The following is a 27,052-nucleotide window of genomic DNA, read 5'->3' as shown; positions in this document are numbered from 1 at the left end:
AGGCTGTTATGGCCATGCAACAAACCAGTGACCTCAGGAAGAAGCCTTCGACCTCTACCTTCCTTGCCCCACACTGCCCCACACTGCCCCCCGCCAGGCGTTTGCGGCTGCGGCGAGGGGGCGCAGCAGTGGTTATAAGGAGCCCAGGCCGCGGGCATCTGAGCAGCCAGCGTCTCACCAGTGCAGAGCTCAGCCCCAGAAACACTGGCCTAAAAAGTCTTTCGCCGCTGTAGCCGCCGCTCCAGGCACTGATCCGAACAGCCCGTCCCGCCCCCCGGACAGGAAGAAAAAACGGTCGGCCTAGGTGTTGTGGTTCGCAGGGACAGAGGCTCGGCAGTCAGCACTCATGGAGGTCTCTGCTCTGGGCCCCCCCGGAACAAACCGATTATTTCCCTCTCCTCCCAAGAAACAGAGGATGGATGTGTTCGACCTATGTTCCGGTCAGCACTTTGTAATGGCCCTGTTTGGTCATCCCCTTCACAGACCGAAAGAAGCACTCGTTCCCCCAGTGCAGAGTTTATATGCCCCCCCCCCCCCCCAACACCCCATGGAGACAGTTCAGAGGGTAGTGGGAAAATGTGCAATGTTCACACCAAGCACTTCACATGGTTTTTCAATAAACACGCTGTTGCAACCAGGCTCATTCATAAAGCCGAGGGCAAGGCAAACACAAAACAAATTAAAGCTGCAAGCAGCGATGAACGGGCCCTCGCCCCCCCATGCACCGCCCCGTACGTGCATGTCAGTGCATGCTGCAGTCACAGGGCAGACACAGCGGGCACGTAGACTTCTTGGAACCCGGGATTTTATTGAACATTGTGTGATGGGGCTAAGTCACATTGCCTATGTCCACTATGTGGCGCTAGAGATCACCCACCAATTATATGTCATGTTGCAGTGTATGATGTGGAGAACACATCCTGTAAATTTCATATAAATCAGATGTTTGTCATATGAAGCTGACTTCCTGTGTCCAGTAGGTGGCGCTGTGTATTTGACACAGTATTGATGCATAGATGTGTTCAGGGTGGGACCCTCTACATGTGTGATGAATTTGGTGTAGATGGGACAATGTCTGTCGGAGTTATAAGGACTTCCTGCTTTATGGCGAAGCATCGAAATTGTCCGCACAGCCACGCCCAACTTCCTGTTGCCAGTAGGTGGCGCTATGACTGTCACTAAATATGAGTACATGTGTTCAGATCAGGAAGCTGAACAAGCATATGAATTTTGGAAAAGCTCAGACCATGTGGAGTCAAGTTATGAGGGTTTGAAATTTCATGGCGAGACATCACCACGGCAACCAGGAATGACGGGCAAAAAGCTTTTGATGGATCTGCGTTGCCTCAATTTACACCTCCGAAAGTACAAATTCAAAATGATCACACACAATGTTCTTCACCGCGTGTGGGAGAGGTTCGGCTGAGTGTCCGTAGATCTCTTTGCATCGCACGAAAACGCACAGTGTCCTCTGTTCTTCTTGTTAAGAGACCGGAACGCACCACTGGGTGCGGACGCACTGGCTCACCTGTGGCCAAACATGCTGCTGTATGCGTTTCCCCCACTCGGCCTCATCACTCCAACTCTGATCAGAGTGAGGGAGCAGCAGCTATCAATAATCCTGATAGCTCCTTATTGGCCCAGCAGACCGTGGATGGCAGAGCTGATGCAGCTTATCCACAGCCAGCCATGGCCGTTATGCACGGACTTGGTGTCAACAAGCGCGCGGGCAGATTTTTCATCCACACCCTGAACTACTGGCTCTCTGGGCTTGGTACGTGAGAGGGTGAATTTACACGAGTCCTCCAATTCCGTCATGGGATTTACCCACGGTTCTGGAGGAGCTCTCAGGGTTGCCCTTCGAGCCGTTAGAATTGGCTGATTTAAAAGTGCTCTCCCTTAAGACTATCCTGCTGCTGGCTTTGACTTCAGCTAGACGGATAAGTGAGTTACATGCTTTGTCTGTGTACACCTCATGTCTGCAGTTCTCCGCGGACTATGGGAAGGTGATACTGCGTCCTAACCCGGCATTTGTGCCTAAGGTTAGTGATTCTGCCTACAGCTGTTCCACGCTTGAGCTGCTTGCTTTTCACCCACCGCCGTTTGCTGGGGAGGGTGAGAAACGGCTCAATTCACTTTGTCCTGTGACAGCTTTACGCATCTATATGGACAGGACTAAGGGATTTAGGAAGAGCAATCAGCTCTTCGTATCTTGGGCTCCTTCTCACAAGGGGAGGTCCCTGACGCGCCAGCACCTGTCACACTGGGTGGTGGAGGCTATAATCTTGGCGTACGAGAGTCGTGGGTTGCAGCCCCCGGAGAGGCTTCGGGCCCACTACACCAGGGGTATGGCCACCTCATGGGCCCTGTTCAAGGGCGTATCAGTGAGGGATATTTGTGCCGCTGCCAGTTGGGCATCCCCACACACGTTCATTCGGTTTTACAGGCTGGATGTGACCAAGACATCTCTGGTTCATTCAGTCCTGCGTGTGGGTTCATGTTAACTGCATGCTAGCCCTTGGGGAGGGTTTAGGGTGTCGACCCATCGCGGGTCACAGCTTTGTGGGCTTCGGAGCATGCAAATCCGGGAGTGGGCTATATCTCCCATAGTGAGATACCGAGGGAGGTTTGAAAGAGAACGTTAGGTTACTCACGTAACCCCGGTTCCCTGATAACCGAGTGAGGTATCTCACAACACTGCCCTACTTGCATAGGTGGGGTGGAAGAAATACGCTTGAGAATGACGGGTGCAGTGTACGGGGCGCTTATAAGGGGGGCGGGCTGACCCGTGAATCTCGAGATGATTGGTCTGTGTTATGACAGACGTGGTGTCATTGGAGCTTCCATGATCGGTCACGCCAGAGGGCGCTTCCCATAGTGAGATACCTCACTCGGTTATCAGAGAACTGGGGTTATGTGAGTAACGTTTTTTCTTGCCACTGTCACCAAGTGCTTGCTCATGTGGGAATGTTGAGTCTCTCTGCGCATGAAGCTTTGGTAACTGCACCTCCTCAGTGTGCAAACTGGCAACACTTTAAAGGCTGCCTGAAATGACTGAAGAGCCTTCATGTGCATGCAGCATGCATGGCAGGTTCCTCTGTGGGGAGGGGCTTAGAAGGCAGGGCTGCAGCACAGCAGAGAGGAAGGAGGACCTAGAGGTTGTTCTTCCCCGAAGTCCACTATTTTCTCATAAGTACAGACTTCAGCTTTAATGGAGCACTACTCGGCTTGACTTGGTACAGTACCAGGAACGACTTTTTCCATTAGTATAGTACCTCCTCAACATGGGCGGGGATCATCATAGCACAGCTGCGCAAAACTGCAGTTACTTTGTTTTATACGCGACACAAACACATAAACAATGGAGGGCATGGAGGCAATGTGTACTTGCTGCTGTATATGGCCATTTGTCACACTCAAAGCAAAAAAACAGGCCATATGGCTGTAACAATGTTGCCGGTATTTAAAAATGCCGGCTTTGATTCTTGTGTCGGACATCTCATGACTCTTCCAGTGAAGACTCTCTGACCAATCAAGGCCGGCAGTCTGTTGACATCACATTTAGTATCGTCTCGGCTCGCACCAGAGCAGACTAAAAAAGTACCAGGTACCAGGTACTAACCCTGATGGAAACACAAAAACTGAACTACAGTCACCTGCAACTTCATTAGGAACACATTTGCGATATAATTCAATCTAATACAACAGCTCTGCTATATATACAGCTCTGCTTTTTTTTAAGTTTTTGTTTTTGTTGACATTGTCAAAAAAGTGAATATTCTACTTTGTTTATTACTGAGGCTGTAGCCTACTACTACTACTTGGCACTAGGCCGCAGTTCGATGATTGACTTTGTAGTCGTGTCGTCGGACTTGCGGCCGCATGTCTTGGACACTCGGGTGAAGAGAGGGGCAGAGCTGTCAACTGATCACCACCTGGTGGTGAGTTGGCTCCGATGGTGGGGGAGGATGCCGGTCAGACCTGGCAGGCCCAAATCCATTGTGAGGGTCTGCTGGGAACGTCTGGCAGAGTCTCCTGTCAGAGAGAGTTTCAACTCCCACCTCCGGGAGAGCTTCGACCACGTACCGGGGGAGGCGGGGGACATCGAGTCCGAGTGGGCCATGTTCCGTGCCTCCATTATTAAGGCGGCTGACCAGAGCTGTGGCCGCAAGGTGGTCGGTGCCTGTCGGGGCGGCAATCCCCGAACCCGCTGGTGGACACTCGAGTCTGGAGGCAGCAGACAGGTACCGGCAGACCAAGCGGAGCACAGCTAGGGCGGTCGCTGAGGAAAAACCCGGACATGGGAGGAGTTCGGTGAGGCCATGCAAAAAGACTTCCGGACGGCTTCGAAGAGATTCTGGACCACCATCCGGCGTCTCAGGAGGGGGAAGCAGTGCGCTGACCTCGACTCGGGACGTTGTGGATCGGTGGAAGGAATACTTCGAAGACCACCTCAATCCCACCAACACGCCTTCCGGTAAGGAAGCAGGGCCGGGGGACTCGGGTGTGGGCTCTCCTATCTCTGGGGTGGAGATCGCCGAGGTGGTTAAAAAGCTCCTCGGTGGGACGGCCCCGGGGGTGGATGAGATCCGCCCCGAGTTCCTCAAGGCCCTGGATGTTGTGGGGCTGTCATGGTTGACACGACTCTGCACCATCGCGTGGACATCGGGGGCAGTGCCTCTGGATTGGCAGACTGGGGTGGTGGTCCCTCTTTTTAAGAAGGGGGACCGGAGGGTGTGTTCCAATTATAGGGGAATCACACTCCTCAGCCTCCTTGGTAAGGTCTATTCGGGGGTGCTGAAGAGGAGGATCCATCGGATAGTCGAACCTCGGATTCAGGTGGACCAGCTCTATACCCTCTGCAGGATCCTTGAGGGTGCATGGGAGTTTGCCCAACCAGTCCACATGTGTTTTGTGGACTTGGAGAAGGCATTCGACCGTGTCCCTCGGGGAATCCTGTGGGGGGTTCTCCGGGAATACGGGGTATCGGACCCCCTGATAAGGGCCATCCGTTCCCTGTATGACTGGTGTCGGAGCTTGGTCCGCATTGCCGGCAATAAGTCGGACTTGTTTCCAGTGAGGGTTGGACTCCGCCAGGGCTGCCCTTTGTCACCGATCCTGTTCATAATTTTTATGGACAGGATTTCTAGTCGCAGCCAGGGTGTGGAGGGGGTCCGGTTTGGTGATCTCAGGATTGGGTCACTGCTTTTTGCAGATGATGTGGTCCTGTTGGCTTCATCAGACCGTGACCTCCAGCTCTCACTGGATCGGTTCGCAGCTGAGTGTGAAGCGGCCGGGATGAGAAATGACACTTATAGCCTTTACTTTCTGTTTTGAATAATACTTAGTTCAAGTTTACTACTTGAACTAAGTATTCTGAGCTGGAACATCTCCCTCTCCCTCTCCCTTTCCCCCTCCCCCGGTGCAAAAGCTGTTTTTTTTGGTGTTTTTTATGTTGTAAAATGTGCTTATATGTGCTCATGTTGCTGGGGGTTTTTCCCCGCTCCCACACTGTACTCCCGAGAGCACAGTCTGGGTGCTGCTTTTTTTAATCCCCCTCTCTCCTCATTTTCTTTCCCCTTTTCTCCCCTCTTTATTGTGCTCAGTCATCCGGTTCTGTCTTGTTATGTATTGTATGTTGTATATGTACGGACGGGTGATTGCTGAAATTTCGCTGTACTTGTACTTGTACTTGTTATAGTGACAAATAAAGCTCTATTCTACTGGAGCAGTAGCATTTTGTACACCTCATTAACATACATGAGAGGAGCAAAATATAAGGGACAGTTTTCAATATAATGTAGCTAATTATCTGCTGTAATATACAGATGAAGCCATTTCAAAGTTCCTGTGTTTCTTTGATGGCTCCTTGACTGGTCCTTGGCTGGCCGATAATGGAAGCAGGGGGATAATGCGATCCCCCCAGCGATGACGTGGTCAATGAGGCCCCGACTGGAAACGCCCCTAAGTTTCCTGAGTGAAAACAAGCTGCAATGCCTCATTTGTCCACGGGGAGGAGCAGTGTGTTTAGACCGGTTTAGACCCACTGCTCATAGAAAAGACTAGGCTGTCCAACGATTAAAAAAATTAACTGGATTCATCACGTTACAACCCTGTGATTGAACCTGATTAAAATACGAGGCTAAATATTATATACACTTATATTACTTGTTTTACTTCTATTCTTCTGTATAAAGTCGCCTGATGAAGGGTACAATATAGTTAATCCATTAGAAAGTACGGATGCAATTGAAGCTGCCGTACATCTGACAGGAAACCGTCTGTCACAGGAAACACTCGCGGACACTTAATAATTCCTCTGACTGATCACTGATCACTGATCACTGTCAAACCAAGAAATAGCCCATGAGACAAACCCAGTCTAGTGATTTAAAACAGGACACACTATTTAATAGCTACGTAGTGTTAATATTATTTGGGTTCCCAATCCGACCATTTTTTTGTGTATTATTTTATCATTAAGGCAAAATAACTCAATTTATGTCCATCGACATTATAATGAATAGGCTATAGGCTTAATATTAGTTTGCATACAGCGTGCTGCGTGGACTTCATTACATCTGCTGCACCGCTGCTACCACAATTATCAAATGCTACATTTCTACAGTCTGTGACTGTAACCCTCATAAAAGTAATATTTTACAAATCTGCATTATATAAAACGAAATTAGTTAAAGCAAGTCATTTGGTGACTTCTAAGTCATTCAGTTAAACTAAGTCTGTTCAGCTGCTGCTGGAGAGGCTGCAAGCGTGAATGAAATCAGTGCGTCTTTTTTACACAAGTATCTGTAATAGGCTACTGCATGACTCAGGCATGATTCAGAAGAACATGCTTGTACTTTTTAATCATAGTGCGTTGTGTTAATTGATCGGCTGTGTTGTGTGTTACCGGCGCAGCACGCGTTATGTTTTCGCTCAACGTATGTGTCGGAGGCAACCGTGCTTGAGTACACTTGGGTTTTGAGGTAATGTGAGTGCGGGCCAGAAGGGGACGGGGGCATTCGCTTTGAAAGACAAGCACTGTAACCATCCCCCTCAACCCATCACCTTCGAGCTGGACACCTCCCCCACCGAAAATCAAGATCAAGACACTGTTTGTGCCCCCACTATATCCAGCACATATGCTCCTGTATGTGTGGTTGAGTTTTCAGTTTTACATCTTTTCTAAGTGAGTGAGGTTTGTAGTTGTAGATGTGTGTAGTGCTCTGTCCAGCACGTATGTGTGGTTGAGTTTTCAGTTTTACACCAATAGTTAATTAACTAGTTAGTTACTGTAGTAATAATAATTTTGAATTGAACAGTGAATTTGTCTGACTTATTATCTTTTTCATATAATTAATGCTCATTAAACTCTGTCTGGCCCATATCTGTCGCGGCATCTGAGCGCTCTTTCTCAGCCTTGCGCAGGTTGAAACCCTGGCTGCGCAGCACCATGACGCAGGAGAGATTTGACTATTATGAAAGCTAACAGTGACCCCTCTCAGAAAATAGTTCTGACGTCCAGGGACACTATTCTGATTCTGAATCTCTGTGCGTGATTTCTGTGACAATGGAACCAAATGGCCCATTAAGCCCAAACAAAAGGTTGAGCAATGATAATGCTAATAAGGTGGATGAGTTTACCTGGCTTAAAGTATGCACTGAATAGACCGGGGTTGGCTGGCACAAATGTGCTGTATAATTGCACATAATCAAATACAGTCCTGTGGTCCGTTTTTGTCATTTCGTATTATTTATCTGAGCCTAAAAGTAAAATACGAAAAGGCTTTTTTTTTCTTTCGTTTTTTGTGTTAGATTCAAAACAAATAACAAAATAATCAGTAGTCAGTAGGATATTTAATTTTTTGATTTGATTCGATGAATTTCAGATGACCACTGATCTGTCAGTAAAAAATCATAAAACATCAGAATGTGGGCTAGTTTGTGACAGACGCGCCATCTCCTGGTCAAACCCTGTATTACAATGAATAGGTGGGTTTACAGGAAAAGATAGACACGCCCAGGAGAAGGAGGGGGTCTCTCCAGCTGCTGGAACTCAGCTGGAACTTGGCTGGGAGTCAGCTGCCATTCAGCTGGCATTCAGCTTGGAGGGGAACTTTGAAGTGGCTACTACTGTATGTATATAATGCTTTTTAAATTAAAGTCAGTGTTGATACTGAGTGTAATATGAAAAGATTTTTTTTTTAGCCTTACCAGTGATGACCTGCAGCAGAGTCATGAAAGTCTCAGCACAATCTGGAGCCTTCAGCTCATCCATATCACTGATATCTTTGTATTGCGAGCTCCATGCCCCCTCCGATGACAGCATGGAATCCACCTTCTCCACTGCCACTGTATTTAAAGAGGAATACACAGTTATTATGAACAAGCATACAGAGAGCATGAAGATCATATATTGTGCGATCTCAATAAAATTCAATTATTGTGCCACTGCTGACATGCTGATCTTTATCTTTGATACATTTTGAGTGTTGGGGCAATGAACTTGTACACTGTTGCTGGCCGAAGATTAGTTCTCACTACCTAGCAGAATACATAATTAATGCTGTGAGAAGGTATATTTATGTATATACTATAAATATTATACTGTAGCAATTTTGGATATTTAATCAATAAACTCTTGTTAATAAAGGGGCACTACTTACCAGATTTGGTAAGAATATAATTAATTGGTTAATTAATTAAGTTTAATAAATCAATACATTTTGATAAATCAGTCAAACAGTTCAATAGATACCCTGTATCACTTCAAAGAATAGACACACACAATTGAGTGGATTTTATTAACTACACACTACTAATAAATGATGAAAATATAAATGTAATGATGAACTTGCAATACAATATGAATTCAACAGATTGTTACTCGATATAGTGGCACGAATGAAAGATGATGGTGAATGACAAATTTAAAATGAAAGATATGTTATTTTGTGGAGGCTAAGTTTTACTGAGTTATACTTTTCAAGAAAATTTGAATTACTCGATCTGACATCAACCCTTGATTGATCCAATATTTGGATCCTACTTTCACCAGTGGAGGGCCTCAGCTGTCCATCCTTCAGAACCATGCGTAGCACGCCAAATGGAAGATCTCAAAGAGCGTCACCGGTTGCTGTGAGGATGGTCCCGGTCCACTGGCCTGTCAGACTCAGAGTCTTTCCTACCTTGACTGTTGTATCTATTTTTCACTACCAGTCAAAATTCCAATCAACCAATTCCATGAATAGGACAAGCAAATTTCATGTTTTATTTGGAAGGGGAAAAATCAAGGATTAGATACGTTAATCACCAGTAAGGAAAAAGGTGGTATGTCTCTCCCTAATCTTAGGGATTATTACCATTCTGCCAAATTAGAAAACGTAACCCTCTACTGTGATAGTAAATATGAGGCAAAATGGAAGGACATGGAAAGGGAATGCAAAGGTATCCCAATACAAGCAATGATTGGAGATCACAAATTAATGATAACTTTTCGTGAACACCTGAACCCTTTCATCTCATTTACATTACACACTTGGTTTGATGTCTTGAAAAAATTAAATTTGTGGACTCAATTAAAAAAAATTAGATGGCCTGAACATGATACTGATTTTAAGCCAAATGGTATGGATTCTAGATTTAAATACTGGACAAATAATAAATTTGTAATTTGATATATGAGCTACAAAGTAAGCAATACTGTGTTGAAACCCCTGTCCAAAATTCATACATATTGTGAAGATGTAGAGGATGTCAAGTTGCTAGGGGTTCATTTTAATACAAACATAAGGAGTTGTCGACCAAACAAGAATAACTAAAATATCCAGAAACACTGAGAGGGACATCTCAGTTAAGTATCCTTGTATATCCCAACTTACTCTTCTTTTCCACAGAGAGCCACTTCTGAAGGGTTGTTTCCTCAAGCAGGAGATTAAGCAATCCAGGTAGCACAGCTGGGTATGACTGGTTACTTCGCAGCTCCTTCTCAAACTGCAGTACTTCCTCAACCAAGTGACAGAAAAGTGCATCATCATACAGCAGCTTAGAGGCATCCCTGGCCACCTTCTCCTGGACAAGAGACAATAGACCTCGACATAGCTCCACCTACAAGCACATAAACACAATATATTTACCAGTTTTATCTGTTGATTCTTGACATCACAGGGTGTCATATACATATTTTATTAAAAACTATTTTTAAGAGTGCAGAGATTTGGAATTAGTCCATCTTTTTTTTTTCAGGATGAAAAACCAAGAGCATTGTATCCTGTATCTGAAATAAGTCAAGTAACCTTGTTTGGACTATATTTAACAACAGGCAAATCACTCAAGAAGCGCTTTTGTAGAAGAGTAGGAGTTGAGCATTATATAACAGCTTACCCTGGCACGAATGGTGACCCCAGCTTGATCCAGGATGGGTTGTATCTTCTCCTCCATAAAGGTTGAGTTGTTCCCCATCCACATCAGAACCTGTGTGAGGTACCACTCCGGCTGAGCACACAAGACAGGTGGATTACAATTATGATTGTTAATACTTTTTATTATGATTTTGTGAGGGAATAGGTCTTTTAAAGGTAAATGACTGAGATGCAAGCAGGTTCTGTATGTAGGAATAAGACTTTGCTTCTCAATAGTAACACCTGTGCAACATGACATTAAGCCTTTATGTTTGTGTGCGTGCTCATAGTGCGAAATGATTTCAGGTGAGGCCTCTCCTCTCTCCACTGTTGCTGTATGCTCACAAACAAACACACGCGTGCTTATTACTACCTTTGGACTACCAACGGAAAAAACAAAGGGGGTAAGTTATGCTTTTGCTCTAGAGCCTGTTTTTCGCTGCTTGGTTGTGGAAATAATGTTTTAGCTGTGTGCACTCCGGTGGGGGCGACTGCCCATTGCAGCCATTTTTTGTTGTGAAAGGTGTTGTGATTGATGCTGGCACCCAGCCATCTCATTAGCTGGAGAACTAGTATCTGCACTGCAGGGTGTTACTAGTCGGATAGTACCGTTTTTGCTGTGCTGTGTCGTTATGCTGGTTGTTTGTTAACATTAGTGGGAGAGAGTCAAGGTACCTGAGAGCATGCAAAAACATCAGATCCTTTGCATTTCTATTAAATTTCTGTCCTGGGATGCTCTGATAAATTAGCCTATAGGCTGATATACACAACCAACAGCCCTTGGGTGATATCTCATGTTTTAAGTTATGTTAATACCCATTCACTCTTTGCAATAGAAAAAATCATAAATAAATGTGAATACCTTCTAAATAGTTATATATAGAACCTTTAAGCAAGATGATGAAGGTTTTGTAGGAATACTTGAAGGAGTCTGGATCTTGTATACTGTTATCCCGAAGTTCTTTCTATGCAAACAGTTTGAGTAAATACCACTTTTAAAAAGTAGTTTTATTGCATTACTTAAACAGTATGAGTATATGAAGAGTGTAGGAGACAGTTATTGAGTGTACTAATTTTTGAAAGTTTAACAAACTTAAACTATCAAGTTTTACCTCAGGCCACAGTGTTGCCCTGTTTTGATTGGCTCAAAACTCAAAACAAGTCTGTGCTTGTCCGTTGGAAGTTACAGAGAAAGTTGCGTCTTTTTCAAATTTTCACAAAGCAATTTAAGGTCTTTGTACTTTGAATGCTCCTTGGACAAATTTTCTGCCTGCATTTTTCAGTTTTTTGCAAGTTTGGACACTTTTAAAGGACATTTGCCTGCTGTAAAGAGGATACCATTTTCTGCCTGAATTTTAAGAAAACTAGGATTTCAAGTCTATTTAACTTATATACTACTTTTAAGTAGACTTCACAATTATTTTTGATTGTTGATTCAAACCATTTAAGTGTATATAACTTAAAAATGTTAAATTCTGACTATTGTACATTTAAATTGCCTATACATGAACAAATTAATTTTCTCTAGTCAATTACTTAAACCATTTGAGGCAATCACTTGACGCTATAGATTATTAAAATAGGGCCCTATGTCTGCCCCGGACATCCGCCATGTCACTCATGATTTTCACATCTGTTGTCTGTGTTAGCCAGCTATAGTTTGTCAGTACAGTCAGTAATGTAGCAGATTGAAAGGTTAGCATCAGAGCATCTTTCTGCAGCTCAGCAGACGATGTGGTAGTGGATTGAGTCTGCTGATTGTTGATTCAGTGTTCAACAGTGTCAAAGGCTCTTTTAAAATCCAGGAAAACTGCTCCCGCAAAGCTGTTCCTATCCAGGAGACACTTGGTTTTTTCAACAAACATACTTATGGCCGACTCTGTGGAATGGTGAGTCCGGAAACCAAACTGCATCGGATGTAATGCTGTATAATCGTTATTGAGATGTTCTACTAACTGTTTAGCCAAACATTTTTCTATTATTTTGGAGATGACAGGAAGAATACTGATTGGTCTATAGTTGTTGACTTCAGTATTACTTCCGGATTTGAAGATTGGATTCACCGTGCTCACCTTCCAGTTAGTCAGGACAACATAACACCTGATAGACAGCTGCATAATGGGGCAAACCAGAGACTCCATGTGAAGTTTTAAAAAATGTGTGTCGAAACCATAGTTATCCTTGGCATTAGATTTGTTAAGAGAGCAAATAATTTCCATTACCTCTCTGTCAGAGATTTCAGTTATGTTAAAAACAGGCTGTTCGCAATTGACAGGATGATAAACACAGTCAGGTGCAGTGAACAGGCTTGATATTTCTTGAACAGAATTTATAAAAAAAGAATTAAATTCTGCAGCAAAGGTGACAGGATTTTTCACTAATTTATTCCACATAACTGCTTTCATTAGTGAATGTGTACACTCCCAACTGGGATGATGCTGACTTTGCTAACAGAATTCTTGCCTCCCTTCTGAACTTAAATACACGCCAACTGATATTGGCAGGAGACATGAATTGTATAATGGATCCTAGCCAGAACCGTTCAAATCCTAAAATTATTCCTCCCTGAAAAATTATGTTTTCGATGTTTATGAAAGAAAATGGATATGTTGACCCTTGGAGGCTTTAAAATCCTCTGAAGTGTTTTCTCTTTTCTGACATGTTCAACTCTCCTCGTGGATTGATTACTTCTTTGTTGACTCAGGTTCTATACCATCTATTAAGTCTGTCGTATATTTAGCCATTATTTTTTTGGACCACACCCCCTTACAATTAGACATCTCCGTACCGTACCGTCTTCTACCGGGTTTATTCGGGGTCGGGTGGCGGGGCAGCAGCCTAAGTAGAGAAGCCCAGACTTCCCTCTCCCCAGCCACTTCGTCTAGCTCTTCCCGGGGGATCCCGAGGCGTTCCCAGGCCAGCCGAGAGACATAGTCTCTCCAGTGTGTCCTGGGTCTTCCCCGGGGTCTCCTACCGGTGGGACGTGCCCTGAACACCTCACCAGGGAGGCGTCCAGGAGGCATCCTGACTAGTTGCCCGAGCCACCTCATCTGGCTCCTCTCGATGCAGAGGAGTAGCGGGTCTACTCCGAGCTCCCTCTGGATAACTGAGCTTCTCACCCTATCTCTAAGGGAGAGCCTAGCCACCCTACTGAGGAAGCTCATTTCGGCCGCTTGTACCCCCGATCTTGTTCTTTCGGTCACTACCCAAAGCTCATGACCATAGGTGAGGGTAGGAACGAAGATCGACTGGTAAATCGAGAGCCTTTTGGCTCAGCTCTCGCTTCACCACGACGGATCTATGCAGGGTCCGCATTATTGCAGACGCCGCACCGATCCGCCTGTCGATCTCCCGCTCCATCCTTCCCTCACTCGTGAACAAGACCTCGAGGTACTTGAACTCATCCACTTGGGGTAGGATCTCATCCCGGACCCGGAGAGTGCATTCCACCCTTTTCCGGCTGAGAACCATGTACTCGGATTTGGAGGTGCTGATTCTCATCCCGGCCGCTTCACACTCGGCGGCGAACCGATCCAGTGAGAGTTGGAGGTCATGGTCTGATGAGGCCAACAGGACCACATCATCTGCAAAAAGCAGTGACCCAATCCTGAGGTCACCAAACCAGACCCCCTCAACGCCTTGACTGCGCCTAGAAATCCTGTCCATAAAGATTATGAACAGGATCGTTGACAAAGGCGGAGTCCAACCCTCACTGGAAACAAGTCCGACTTATTGTTGGCAATGGGGTCAAAGCTCTGGCACCGGTCATACAGGGAACGGATGGCCCGTATCAGGGGGTCCGATAACCCCCCACAGGACTCCCCGAGGGACACGGTCGAATGCCTTCTCCAAGTCCACAAAACACATGTGCACTGGTTAGGCAAACTCCCATGCACCCTCAAGGATCCTATAGAGGGTGTAGAGCTGGTCCACAGTTCCACGACCTGGACGAAAACCACACTGCTCCTCCTGAATCCGAGATTCGACTATCCGATGGACCCTCCTCTCCAGCACCCCTGAATAGACCTTACCAGAGAGGCTGAGGAGTGTGATCCCCTATAGTTGGAACACACCCTCCGGTCCCCCTTCTTAAAAAGAGGGACCACCACCCCAGTCTGCCAATCCAGAGGCACTGCCCCCGATGTCCACGCAATGCTGCAGAGTCGTGTCAACCATGACAGCTCCACAACATCCAGGGCTTTGAGGAACTCGAGTCGGATCTCATCCACCCCCGGGACCCTGCCACCGAGGAGCTTTTTGACCACCTTGGCGACCTCCGCCACAGAGATAGGGGAGCCCACACCCGAGGCCCTGCTTCCTTACCGGAAGGCGTGTTGGTGGGATTGAGGAGGTCTTCGAAGTACTCCTTCCACCGATCCACAACATCCCGAGTCGAGGTCAGCAGCGCACCGTCCCCACCATATACAGTGTTGACGATGCACTGCTTCACCCTCCTGAGACGCCGGATAGTGGTCCAGAATCTCTTCAAAGCCGTCCGGAAGTCGTTTTCCATGGCCTCACCGAACTCCTCCCATGTCCGGGTTTTTGCCTCAGTGACCACCGCAGCTGCACTCCGCTTGGCCTGCCAGTACCTGCCTGCTGCCTCCGGAGTCCCACAGGCCAATAATGTCCTATAGGGCTCCTTTTTCAGCTTGACAGCATCCCTCACCGTCGGTGTCCACTAGCGTGTTCGGGGATTACAAAATGGAGAAGCAGTAACTACAACATTAAACTGAATCAATTCATAACCTTGGTAAGAAATGTGACCCCCAACCCCTCACATGACCTCAAGGGAGAACTTGAAATTGGAGTTTAATTTATTATCTCAGGATACAAATTAAACTTTCAAAAAAGTGAACTATTCCCAATATATGATTTGGCATGTCAAATCCAACAGACTTCAGTACCCTTTCATTTAGCCAGTTCAGGTTTCAACTACCTTGGTGTCAATATAACTCTGTGGGCCTTATTTACTAAGGGTTTGTGTGTGTAAAAACATGTGCAAACATGACAAAAAATGTGCAAGCTGATCTACTAACACGCACTGAGACTTTCAAATGTGTAAAATAATACACACAGTCCATTTAATACATTTGTCATAATGAATATGTAATATGAGGCGTTTTAACCCCAGTGTGTAAAATGTGAGAAAATGCAAATATGTTATTTATCACACACATTGTGATTTACCAAACTCAAAGGTAATTTTACTGACGGTAACTGTGTCTATAAATAAAACCTTTGAAGGACAGGTATTAACCTGCTCACACTGCACACAGATGACTGCTGTTACTGTAGAGAGGAGGAGACGGAGACACAATGACAGAAAACACACAGGACCCATTTTTTACACCCGTGTTAATATTTTTGGTTTTACTAACAACATTGACTTTGTCACAAGTAGTAGTAGTATTTTTTTGTTTTAACTCAATATATTTGTTAGACTCTTCCACTAGAACCTTTAATTCCATGGGATCAAATTTCATTTCATGTTTGGACGAGCAAAAGTTTATGCAGTTATTCTTAGTAGATCATCCGCTAAACGCACACTAACTAAACGTGCAACCTATTGCACTGCACACGCAATGTAGTACCCTTTATTTGGGATCTTAGTAAATAAAGTAGTCTTGCCTCATTGCAGCAGCCCAATCAAATCCGAACGAGTGTCTTTAGGCTATTGTAATAGCAACAAAATTAAATGGCCCAAGTTAACTTGCTCAAATTTTGTTGATTTGGTTATTTTTGTTGATTTTTGTGTTTATACCATGTGTCAGTAGGCTACGTAGATAAATCTGTCTGTTTTATCTGTGTTTATTGCAGAAATACAATCTGGAGGCTGCACGGATTGTTTTATTTTGAAAGTTTTAAGATGTCAATTCTGTGTCTGACTTCTTGTCTGGTGCAATCTGCTCTGTTGAGCTTGACGGGATTTAGAAACGGCTCTGTCAAAAATAAAAATGCTGCGGATTGATAGCGCTGCGGTGCAGAGAGCTGATGCTGTGACAGCAGCTGAGACATGCAGCGGCGCTCCGGGTGGGGTCACTCTTATTGATTAGAATGGCAGCGATCAGCTCCGGTGACTCCGCGCCGCCGCCGGACCCGGTGGAAATTGTCCATAGAAAACATATGACTTACTGCCATCATGTGTTTGCTATAGAGCTCCAATGGTAATTCAATTTTGATTATCATTATAATGTATGTATAATACATACGTAGGTCTATTGTTTACCCTATCAAGGATGACACAAATACAGTAACCTGCGGTTGGCTCACTTGTTTCCAGTGATGTGTGTTTGCAGGTGTGTTTGCAGGTGTGTGTGTGTGAGAGACCTTGCTGAGGGAGTTGGTCTGTCGATTCCCATAGAAGTGGTATCGGAACCTCCTGCCAAGTGGCAGCAGCATAATCTGGATGGGCAGGCAGAGTGGAGGAGCTTGGGACAAACGTGTCCCTGAAGAAACAGGCTGGGTAGATGGTCCACTTTGACTGCAGGCCAACACTCTCTGAGATATGAGGTCATCACTTGCAAGAGAGATTAAAGAAACCAAATTCTGGCATATCTGGAGTGGTCAGAACATCCTCAGTTTCATGGACCTGTTTCATGTCATTGCCCTGTCATTCTACTGTCCTCCATTTTTTTATAATATGAATTGATAACATATACTTTTAAGTGTGTCAAATTATTATTAAAAAACATCAGGGTAAAGTTGTGTCATCTTTTCATAAATGATTTATTCAGACAAACTGTAAAAACTGTTCTTGGAACAAGGAAAAAACTGCAGCATTGATTTGATTTGTGTATTTGAAGGTTCACATGCTCTTCTGTGAGAGGCATTCATTCAACAGCTGAATGAAATCCCATGAAACTATTAAACCCACATAATACAGAGATCCCTATTGTTGTGAAGGCATAACTCTGACTGGCACCTAACACTGAAATTGTCTTTACCTGTCTGTGTGGTATTTTGATGACAAGTGCAGATTGTACACTGCACAGATGGGAGAAGAAGCTCATTTAAATGTGAGTGCACAGCAGATATTTTGTGGAAAGAGTAGAAGTCTCAGAAGTAAGGTTGCATATTTCTTGCTATTTCCTTAATCAACAAGTTGTTGCAGCACGATACATTCTGAATCTGGACCTTCTCCATCTCCTGTATATGTTATCTGTTCTTTTTCTAGTGTTTCATAGTGGAGAGAAAATCCTCTCAGTTCCTCCATCTGTTTAAAGGTTTCAAAATGCTCCATGTATTATTAGATGCATCGCGATTCGAACGTGGACAAATCTGAAATGATTCACACACGTCCATATTTCGATTATTTAAATCTGTTAAAAAAAGTAATACAGACGGTTCTAAAATATGGAACATCTCCGGGACACTATGGGGAGCGCACCAGGAACGGACACGGCGCACAGAGAAAACAAACAAGGCTGACCTCAGCTACCCATCCCACCGTGAGATCAGACCAGCTCCTTCAATTTAAAAGCAGACGTGTGGAAAAACTTCAGCTTCTAAAACGTTGACGGTGGAAGCGAACTGGACAAGAGCCACGTTCTATGTAAGCTGTGTCGTACTAAAATAAAATACTGTAGTGACCCTGCAGTAATGTATTTTTATAATGTTAAATGTTCTGAGTTAATTAAATGTCTGGGGTGTGATGGGGACGAGGCCTGTGTGAGTGCGCGTGCTTGTGTGTGTATGAGCAAGCTGGAGGAGAGAGCAGCAGTACACAGTTGGAATTGCAGCTAAGTCCTTGTTTGTTGGTTGTTGGTTTCCAGTTTGCATGCATTTCCATTAGTTTAATAAAATATAATGAAAAGGAACTATTTTTTTCTTATTACAAATGCACTGTTTTTAAAACTTGCAAGTGATGAATGCTTATTCAGTGAGACAAAAATAAATGTGAAAAATTGCATCAATATACATAAATCAAAGATGCATCAATAATCGTCTTGTAATGGAATCATAGCCCCTGAATTGTAATCAGGAGGTGCCCAGAGGATTGCCACCCCTATACATTATATACTATACTTTTTTCACTTTTTCTATTCTTGAAAGTACATTTTTTTGGGGCTTTTTTGCCTTTAATGGACAGGTTAGTAGAGATAGACAGAGAGAGGGGGAATGACATGCAGGATAAGACTGCTCGGTGCTGGATTCGAACCGGGGTCGCCTGCAGCGAGGATTGTAGCCTCTACACATGGGGCGGGTGCAATATTGACTACATGTCCATTTGTCCACACCCTCTTCTGTTGTTCTTCCTGACATTCTCTGTTAGTTCTTTTTGGGTGAGATTTCCTTTCTAAAGTTGAAGGTTTTAACGATAAAAACTTAGTCCTTGAGAACCCCTTCATGCCAATTTGTGATTTTGAAACGAACTTGACTTGAGACTTGTTGTATGTTTGGAGACAGGGTTTAAAATTAGCAACCGCCACATGACAAATGCATGTAAAATAATCGGCGAAATAAAATAATCGGTGAAATTAAATAATCGGCGAAATAAAATAATGGCGGATAAAATAATTCTGTCAATCGCCATTGGTGGGCTGCTGAAATATGCCTGCTTCACTATATAACTTTCATCATTATTGACATAGACAGTAAAACACACATAGACTACAGCTATAGTAGGTCTACTGATCTTGTTTCGAATTTCAAGTTGTCCCTAGCTGTTCATCGTCATTCAACATTTGAAAATGTATCAAGTTATCTGCAATAACGAAATAGACAGGGTCAGTTTTCACAAAATCAGAACCCCGAAGGCATTTTGTGAATATTTATAATATACAACATTTCTAGGGGTATTAAGGGGGTGCCGAAGCCGGCTATCCGGGACCAACCGAAGATCCGTGGCGCTATGGTATCATTACGTCTGATATTGGGGATGACCAAGGTTCCATTACAGCACATTTGACCTCAAAATTAAATACAAAGTAAAAGAAGCCTGATAATAAAAAAATATATTAATAATGAAATGAATAGCTGAGTAGTTATTCACTAAACAACTATTTTTGCAATATCTAAGCAGTTTCTTCACACTACATCTCAAATCTGAATATGCCATCGGATTGCTCATATAGGAAAACCTACAAAAGCACATTTAATTCATGTTTTTACCTTGTTTAGTCAAAAAGATACACTGAAAAATTTATTTCAGCCTTGTGTTGTGAGCAGTTCAGTGGCCGGTAAAAACATATTTTGGCCGGTAAAATTTCACACCTTCAAAAAGTTAATTTTATATCCTGTTTGGAGATAATGCAAGTCATTATGAAACAAACGACTGATGTACACAGAACACAGATCGGAATGAACCAAAACTGAAGGATACGAGGACTGCAGGGCCAGCAGCTGTATGACTAGCAGTTCCAGCTGGCTGGTGATCTCATGAGAATTGACAGTGGGTGTCAGTGACTGGGTAGGAGGGGAGATGATCGGCCAATGCAGTTGAGTCAACACTTTCTCAAATTCACTATGAAAGAATTGAAAAGTATTAAACACATATTGGTGAATATAGCAAAATGACACAGTAATAGTGTGTGTAAAGTATCTTTGCATTGCTGAACATAAACAAACATTGTGTACAGGTGGAAGTATACCTGGCCAGTCTGTCTTTGATGATCTTGTGCCAGAAATGAAGGGTTTCTTGGAGGAATTCCTGGAGGTGAGAACATCCAGACTGGTTTAGTCCAGTGTCCAGCATAGCCATGCTGTCTACTGCCCTTATGGCCTCCCAGACACTGCTGGTCATTAGACACTGCTGGACTGCAGCGCTGAAAGCACACAACACACACACTTTAATACTATATATAGATTACTGCTTTGTCATGTTAAATCTCAGCATATCCATTTATATATTGGCAGTGAGAACATTTTTTCACATGTAGGAAAATGATAACAAGAATGTTGAAATGAAGAAATAATGAATCTCCATTGTTTAGATACTTAACTTTGTTGTGAGCAAGGGTAGCTGATTTTACATGTATTCCTATTTTTTTACTAAGCCCATTTTTAATCAATAAAGACATTTGTTATTTTTAAAACCATTATTTGCCTCATGTCAAATGTCTATATCAGCACACAGTCAGCATGTCTACTGTAACATGATTTCAACATTTAGTGTAATTGTAGATTGGACTATCTCAGCCCAGCCAAATCTGGAACCCATAGTATTACCATTGTTACAGTTAATGTGTAGCATCAATAATAATTCAGCTTGTGCTTCTACTTCTGTTTACATCTATGTTTCCTCTTTGTCTGGTCACACATTTCTATAATGTCATTCTCATTTGTCTTTGATTCAGCGACTTCATCCATTCTTAATTTTGTTTATACTACCTGAGTTCCTCTATATGTTGTAGGCACTGCAGGTATTTCATATGTTTCTCTATAGTGTTGACTTGGTTAAGTGTCTGGCCAAGATTATCCATCCAAGCATGGGCCCCCTGTAGGTGCTGGAAGACAAAATAATTAAAGACATAATTACTTACATGTACCTACAATGGCATAAGTCAGGGGGCTGCCTCTGTTAGACATGAAACCTGTAATATTACTTCTGTTGTGACTTTTGTTAAACTGGTATGGAGTTGCAATGCTTACAACTTGTCAGAGGGAGCTCTAAAGGCTTTTTATAGGGACAGTGGCAACAGTACTGGGGAACAGCGTTATGTACAATACATCATAATGGTGAATTTTAAAACTAATTTTGCAGTAGAATGTGGCTTTATTGACAACAGACGCCAGTGGATGGAGGCTTACATAGACACCAATACATTTTCACATGAACTTCAATAATTGCAAATGACAGAATGCACGTTAGCAAACACAGGAATTAAATGACAACTTAATTTCAATTTTTTTTAATGTGCAGCACAAAAAGCATATATGGAAACTGACTCGCGATAATGTGATTGTTTTCTTTTCTTTTGTAGAGAAAAACACTTAAAAATAAGCGAAGCTTCTATTCCCTCAGACACCACACACCTGGGCATCGATAAGAGGAATTGGTAAACTCAGAGGCATACGATTCTGGTGGTTCAGACAATTTGGAACTGGTTCTAAACTGGAGCCGGTTCTCGATTCCCATCTGTCCCTTTCCATCCCAGCAAGGCCACAAGGCAGACTGGTATCCTTGATCCATCAATACAGATGTTATGTTCAAAACATATACATTCTGTGTACAGCAGTCATATAAACAGCTGTGCAGAATAGGCTTTATTTAACGCAACAGAGGACAACAAAGAAGCGATACAGTGGGGGTCTATGTGAGAGAAGTGAGTGACTGACATCAAAAACATAAAAAAACCTACATTATTAGAGAGTAACCACACAGTGCTTCTTTGTTCATTCAAACAAATATCTATTCTGCAGTTCGGCTGGTGTCTCTACCTGATGCAGCATGTTGGAGATATGTTGCTCTCTCTGCAGCAGGTCATCCAAAGAACATCTAGCCTCTTCAGCAGTGGACAGAGCTGCAGAAACTTTAGGAGGCACAGAACTCGATTCAGTCAGAACCTGAATGACACAAATAATAGAATTACTGTTTATATTTAACACAGTCATGAGAAAAAACTACATATCTTGTTGTCCATTGGTAGCTAGCGTAGTATATATTCTAGGCTTTCCTTGTACCAGACCATACCAGACCTGCAGAAGGTGGTAAATCCAATTATCTTATCCTTCCTGGAAGGCTAATCTTAAATGAACAGTCTCTGCACCTGGTTGTAACTAGCTCTTCAAGATTCCTGCTTGTATTAATGCATCAATGCATGTCCATCACCTCACCATTTCATCTTTGCAACCTCCCACCTTTGCACAACAGTCCACATATTGCACTAAAATAATTTGACGTTGACCATTTCTTGATAATTCTGACTGAATGTCATGGCTTGTTTAGCACAAATAATACAACAAATCTGGTATCATGTATGAAAATTGTTCCCTCTGTTAAATATATCGCTGAATCCAGATGCTCTGTGATAACAGCATTTTGAATGCAGCACACCCCAACATAGTTAATCATCACTCCGTGCAGCTATTTTTACTAGTGACTAGAGTATCAAGTAGTGTGAAGACCCTTCGTATCTGAAGGAATTCTTCTTCTTCGTCATGAATCACATTTTCAGGGGCTAAAGGTTCTCTCAAAAAAGTTTACAGCAAAAGCAGTAGACACTATGTTTATTTATGTTATTTACATAACTTATGAGCACTTTCACTTCAGCTTGGTGTGAGTCTCTCTACTGGGTTTTGTTGTCATTTATGATTGTGATGAGTTTTGCTTCTCTCCTCTGCCCCTCAACAAACACACAGAGCTCATGGAGGTGTAATGGAATGTTATTGTTACTCAGTTGTTGGTTAACTTAGCCTACTTTTTAGCCAATTTGTTTGATACTATCACTGTGTTTCTCCATCTTTCAGGCCCCTGGCTCCTGGAAATATTTCTAAATTGTTTATTTTTGTGCAACTTGTATAAATATGTGTATATTGAGGATGTTCTAGGTCAAACGTGACCTGCATTTATTCAAAGGGCAGTTTTTTGTTCTTGACATTTGCAAACTAGTTTGTTGTTTTGTTTCATGACTAATACACTTTGGTTTGCATGGGTGTTTATTGATGGTTTTAATGGTCATAATGAAACCTACCACTCAAAAAGGTTTCATCCTTCACTCCACAAAAACATCCTAATAATTATGGAGATTTTATTCTCTTGTTTTAGATAACATGAAATTATAATATAATGTAATTGTGAATGTTTTCTCTAAACTATTGGTGTCAAATCTATAGAAACTCTCCTTGTTCTGAAACATTAATGAAAGATTAATCACCCATTTATTAATTACTGACCCAGTATAAATGGACACTAAATACATTTGGGGTTTAAAAATTGGTATAACTACTCATTACTCAATACGTGAGCCAGATAACAAATTACCCAATCCATACAAGTCAGGATATTAACAGTATGTAAGGATTCATTGTCCATCTGCCACCTGGGATTTACTACCATCTAATTAAGAAAGCATGCATTCCTTGTTCTTGAACAATCAATTGTAGGGGTTATTGGGAAGAAGGAGTGTTATTTATTGCTATTATTTTAGTTAAACGGCCATGTACCGTCGCCATGTAGACGTCATTAGACGGTAAATTGTTCAGTGTGTGGTAATTGTGAGCTCTTATCTTTTGGACAGATGGCAATGTGTGCAAATATAAACTCCAGGGCATCAATAGATGCAAAAGAGCTGTTAACACCTGGTAGCTGAGCGTCAATGCCACCTAATCACAAACTGACGTCGCGTCCGATGACGTTATAGAATAATGGTAACTTCGGCCATGTAAACACGTAGCCGGGCATTTAGAAAAACGGATATTTAACCCCCCTCCGTTTTCAATGATAACATCGTCCACACTAGATCGTTTTCAGAAAAGTTTTCATCTACATTAACCTGCATAAATACTCTGCATAAAGCCTAAACAAAGGTTGCACAACTGGCGTGGATGCATTTTCTGTCTACGGTGACGTTTGGGAACCTGAAACTTTGTTTTCTCCTGTACACACACAGGCACGAAAACGGTTTTCCTAAATCTACACTTTGGCCGGAGTTTTCAGAAATAACCGTTTTCAGTGACCTAAAACGGAGTTTTCGTGTGCATAAAAGGCAAAAACGCAAATATATCCGTTTTTATAAATACACGGCTACGTGTGTACATGGCCTACAACTGCCTGTCTTCGTCTCCTCTTCCCTCACATCTCTCCCTCTCTCATTCAAATTCAAAGAGTTTTTGAGATGCATTATTGTGTAATAAACAACAGTCAGGTTCTGTAACCTGAAAGTGTCAATGTTGTTAATGTACCTGTTTCTCTAGTACGTTGTTTTCCTCTCTTAATTTTCCCAACAGGTCGCCAACAGTCTTCAATGATTTCAGGTCGCTTCCAACCTCTTTCTCTAGGAAATCTACGACATACTCCTGTAGTTCCACGGAATCTAGCAGATCCACCGAAACTGATTCGCTATGTTTGGTGGTTGTATAACCGGGATTTAATTCATAATCTATCGGTTTGTCCATATTTGTTTCTACTGCTGTGGTCGCCGCCATCTCCTTTTTCCAATGATGTCAACAATCTTCTTATATATGGTGTGGTGTGGGGATAGCGCCCTATGCTATGTCCATGGTAGTGCCACGGATAGCACAAGAAACGTATCTTGTGTTCGTGAACCGCGAGCAGCCACACTGCCTTAGTGATGACGTGGCACTGCATGTCAAGTTTGATAGACTCGTCATCTGTGTGACCTCACATGCAGGGAAGCTGATACTTGCGTCTTGCGATTCTATATGGTACATTTCACTGTGTCACTGTTTTTTTTACACTGAAACTTAGAAACACCAACAAAGTAATAAAACGGTCTAACTGTGTGGTTAGTTTGTTTTTATAATCATCGTTGTTTCTAGTTCAAATAAAGTTCGAAATAAAGTTTTTGGGGAAAAAAAGTCTCGCTAATGGAACTGAAACGTCTTTTTTTTAAATAAACTTTATTGAAAAATTCAAGTGCAATATATAAACAAGGCAACAGTGCCATCAAGTGATGACATTGATTCATTTATTTTGGTCTTGCCCCTTCTCTATCAAATTATGGGAAGATATTTGCAACTTGATTTCTTCTTGTATTGAACCCATAGAGTTAGTAGGAGTTAAGTTAGTTGGATTAAATTGAGCTTCCGGTGTTTTTTTCTAGGTAAAAGAAATAGAATTCTGTTTTCCTGCTTCGATCGACTTTTTCCTTGATCTTACAAATGCACCTTTAGCCTTATGTAGATTTCATTTAGTTTAATTCGTTCTGAGATCAAGTCTGATCGTTTCCTTTCTGACATATCAGCAGGGTTCTTCTGTGATAATGAAATTATTTTAGAAACTACTTTCTCCTCTTCCATACTTTGATTTTTGGCGAAGGTGCTGTCATATTCCTTAAATATTGGGCAGCTTTAAATTTCAAAAGTTCCCAGTTGCTACCAAAAACATCTTCAGAACTTGCTTTATTCCAGAATTCCGCTATTATCCTCTTTATGCCAGATTTAAATGTCTCATGTTTTAAAAGAAAGCTATTTAGCTTCCAGTAAGCATTTCTATATGCCTTAGTGGAGGCAGAATGCAAAGGGATGAATATGGAGACTGCATTATGATCGGTTAATGGTGTTGTAATAATATTAGCTGATATTTTATCAACGTTCAGATTATTAGAAACTAACAAAAAGTCTAGTCGTGATTTCCTGCAGGCATTTCTGTTACTCCATGTAAAGGCATTGGTGCTATGATGATGGTATATCCACACATCAATTAAATTAAATTTTTGCATAAAGAGTTTCAAGTTTTCATTAACTGCAGTCCAGTTTGTGATCAAGTATCATGTTAAAATCAACCCCTACTACAATACCTCAGATAAAGTTATTAGAAGCATTTTGAATATGCTTTTCTATTGTTTCCAGCAGTATATCGTTATCACTGTGCGAGTTATAGCCATATATATTAACAATTACCAGTATGAAATTTTCAATGTTTACCACTTGGAGGATAAAATGTAGTAGTTAATAACAAGGTCCGTGAAAAATTAAGCTTTAGAGTGGTGACCCCAGCAGAATGCTGAGATCCATGAGCCTGCCACAACTCATTACCCCATTGGGATCTCCAAAATTTTCCATCATCAGGCACTGAGTGTGACTCTTGGATAAAACAAAAATCAGTTTTGTGCTTCTTGGCAAAGAAAAATAGCGCCTTACACTTAATATTATTTCTTAACCCCCTGGCATTGAAGGTAACAATGGATAATGACATATTAATAACAATGAATAGAACAGTATATGCAACAAAGATATAATAAACTTAGAGAGTATTATCCTCCTTATCAGGAGCTGACCCATCTTACATTCTGTATAAATTGTGCAGCGAAACATATTAAAACTGTAAAAATGAAGAGGCACCTAGGTTATCACTTGGCAATTCAGGACTCATTATGCCACATAAAGAGCAAGTCCTCAAGGCATCATATATAAATTGACCTGGTGTAGTCAACAACAACAACAAAAATAAAATAAAATAAAATAAAAAAATAAATTCCTGAGTAAAATTGTCTGTGCTTATCAACCCTTCAGCATAACAGGGTGTAACTTAGAACAGTTAACTTGCACAATAATGATCCATGAGCACTAGGTCTCAGCCTTTCTCAGTTAACAGTGTAAACCAATCAGTTCAGATCTTTCAGCAAAAGCTCTTCCTCCGATGAAGTACGCCGTTTTTCCTTGTTCCCATGCCTTGGCCACTAATGGCCACAGCTGCCTCCGTTTCTCCCTGGTGGCCGGTGACAGATCCTCAGCGAAGTGCAGGTTCTTGTAGTAGACTTTTTTGCAGCTTTCCAGACTTTGTCGCGGTAGAAGCAGGTGGCAAACTGCATGATGATTCCTCGAGGCTTGGAGACATCTTTCCTTGGTTGACCGAGTCGATGCACTGTATCAATTACGTCGGGGAGTTTAGCTTTGTACTCTGGCAGGATCGCTTGGCAGATATGTATCACCTCAGTGTGGACGTCTTGTTCCTTGTTTTCAGGGACTCCATACAGGCGCAGGTTCCAGCGTCGTGAATAGTTTTCCAGATGGGTGAGTCGTTGGTC

The 27,052-nt window shown here is 42.6% G+C and overlaps 1 protein-coding gene across 2 annotated transcripts in view; it reads right to left on the bottom strand.

Moving 5' to 3' along the window:
• Window positions 1-24,621, bottom strand: part of rint1 (RAD50 interactor 1) — a 65,398-nt gene extending 40,777 nt beyond the window's left edge. For both annotated transcript variants that reach the window (XM_053313888.1, XM_053313889.1), the window contains exons 1-9: window positions 24,246-24,621; window positions 21,783-21,908; window positions 20,733-20,848; window positions 19,994-20,167; window positions 19,726-19,866; window positions 16,731-16,920; window positions 10,384-10,494; window positions 9,882-10,107; window positions 8,215-8,352 (exon numbers count right to left, since the gene is read on the bottom strand). In XM_053313888.1, the coding sequence (XP_053169863.1) occupies window positions 8,215-8,352; window positions 9,882-10,107; window positions 10,384-10,494; window positions 16,731-16,920; window positions 19,726-19,866; window positions 19,994-20,167; window positions 20,733-20,848; window positions 21,783-21,908; window positions 24,246-24,488 (1,465 nt within the window). In that variant the 5' untranslated portion in view covers window positions 24,489-24,621. The remainder of the gene's footprint in view (window positions 1-8,214; window positions 8,353-9,881; window positions 10,108-10,383; window positions 10,495-16,730; window positions 16,921-19,725; window positions 19,867-19,993; window positions 20,168-20,732; window positions 20,849-21,782; window positions 21,909-24,245) is intronic.
• Between the last annotated feature and the right edge of the window lie 2,431 nt (window positions 24,622-27,052).

The sequence above is a fragment of the Scomber japonicus genome, chromosome 23 (genome assembly GCF_027409825.1).
Source record: "Scomber japonicus isolate fScoJap1 chromosome 23, fScoJap1.pri, whole genome shotgun sequence".
NCBI classification, from domain to species: domain Eukaryota; kingdom Metazoa; phylum Chordata; class Actinopteri; order Scombriformes; family Scombridae; genus Scomber; species Scomber japonicus.
This window is presented reverse-complemented; position numbering and strand designations above follow the sequence as displayed.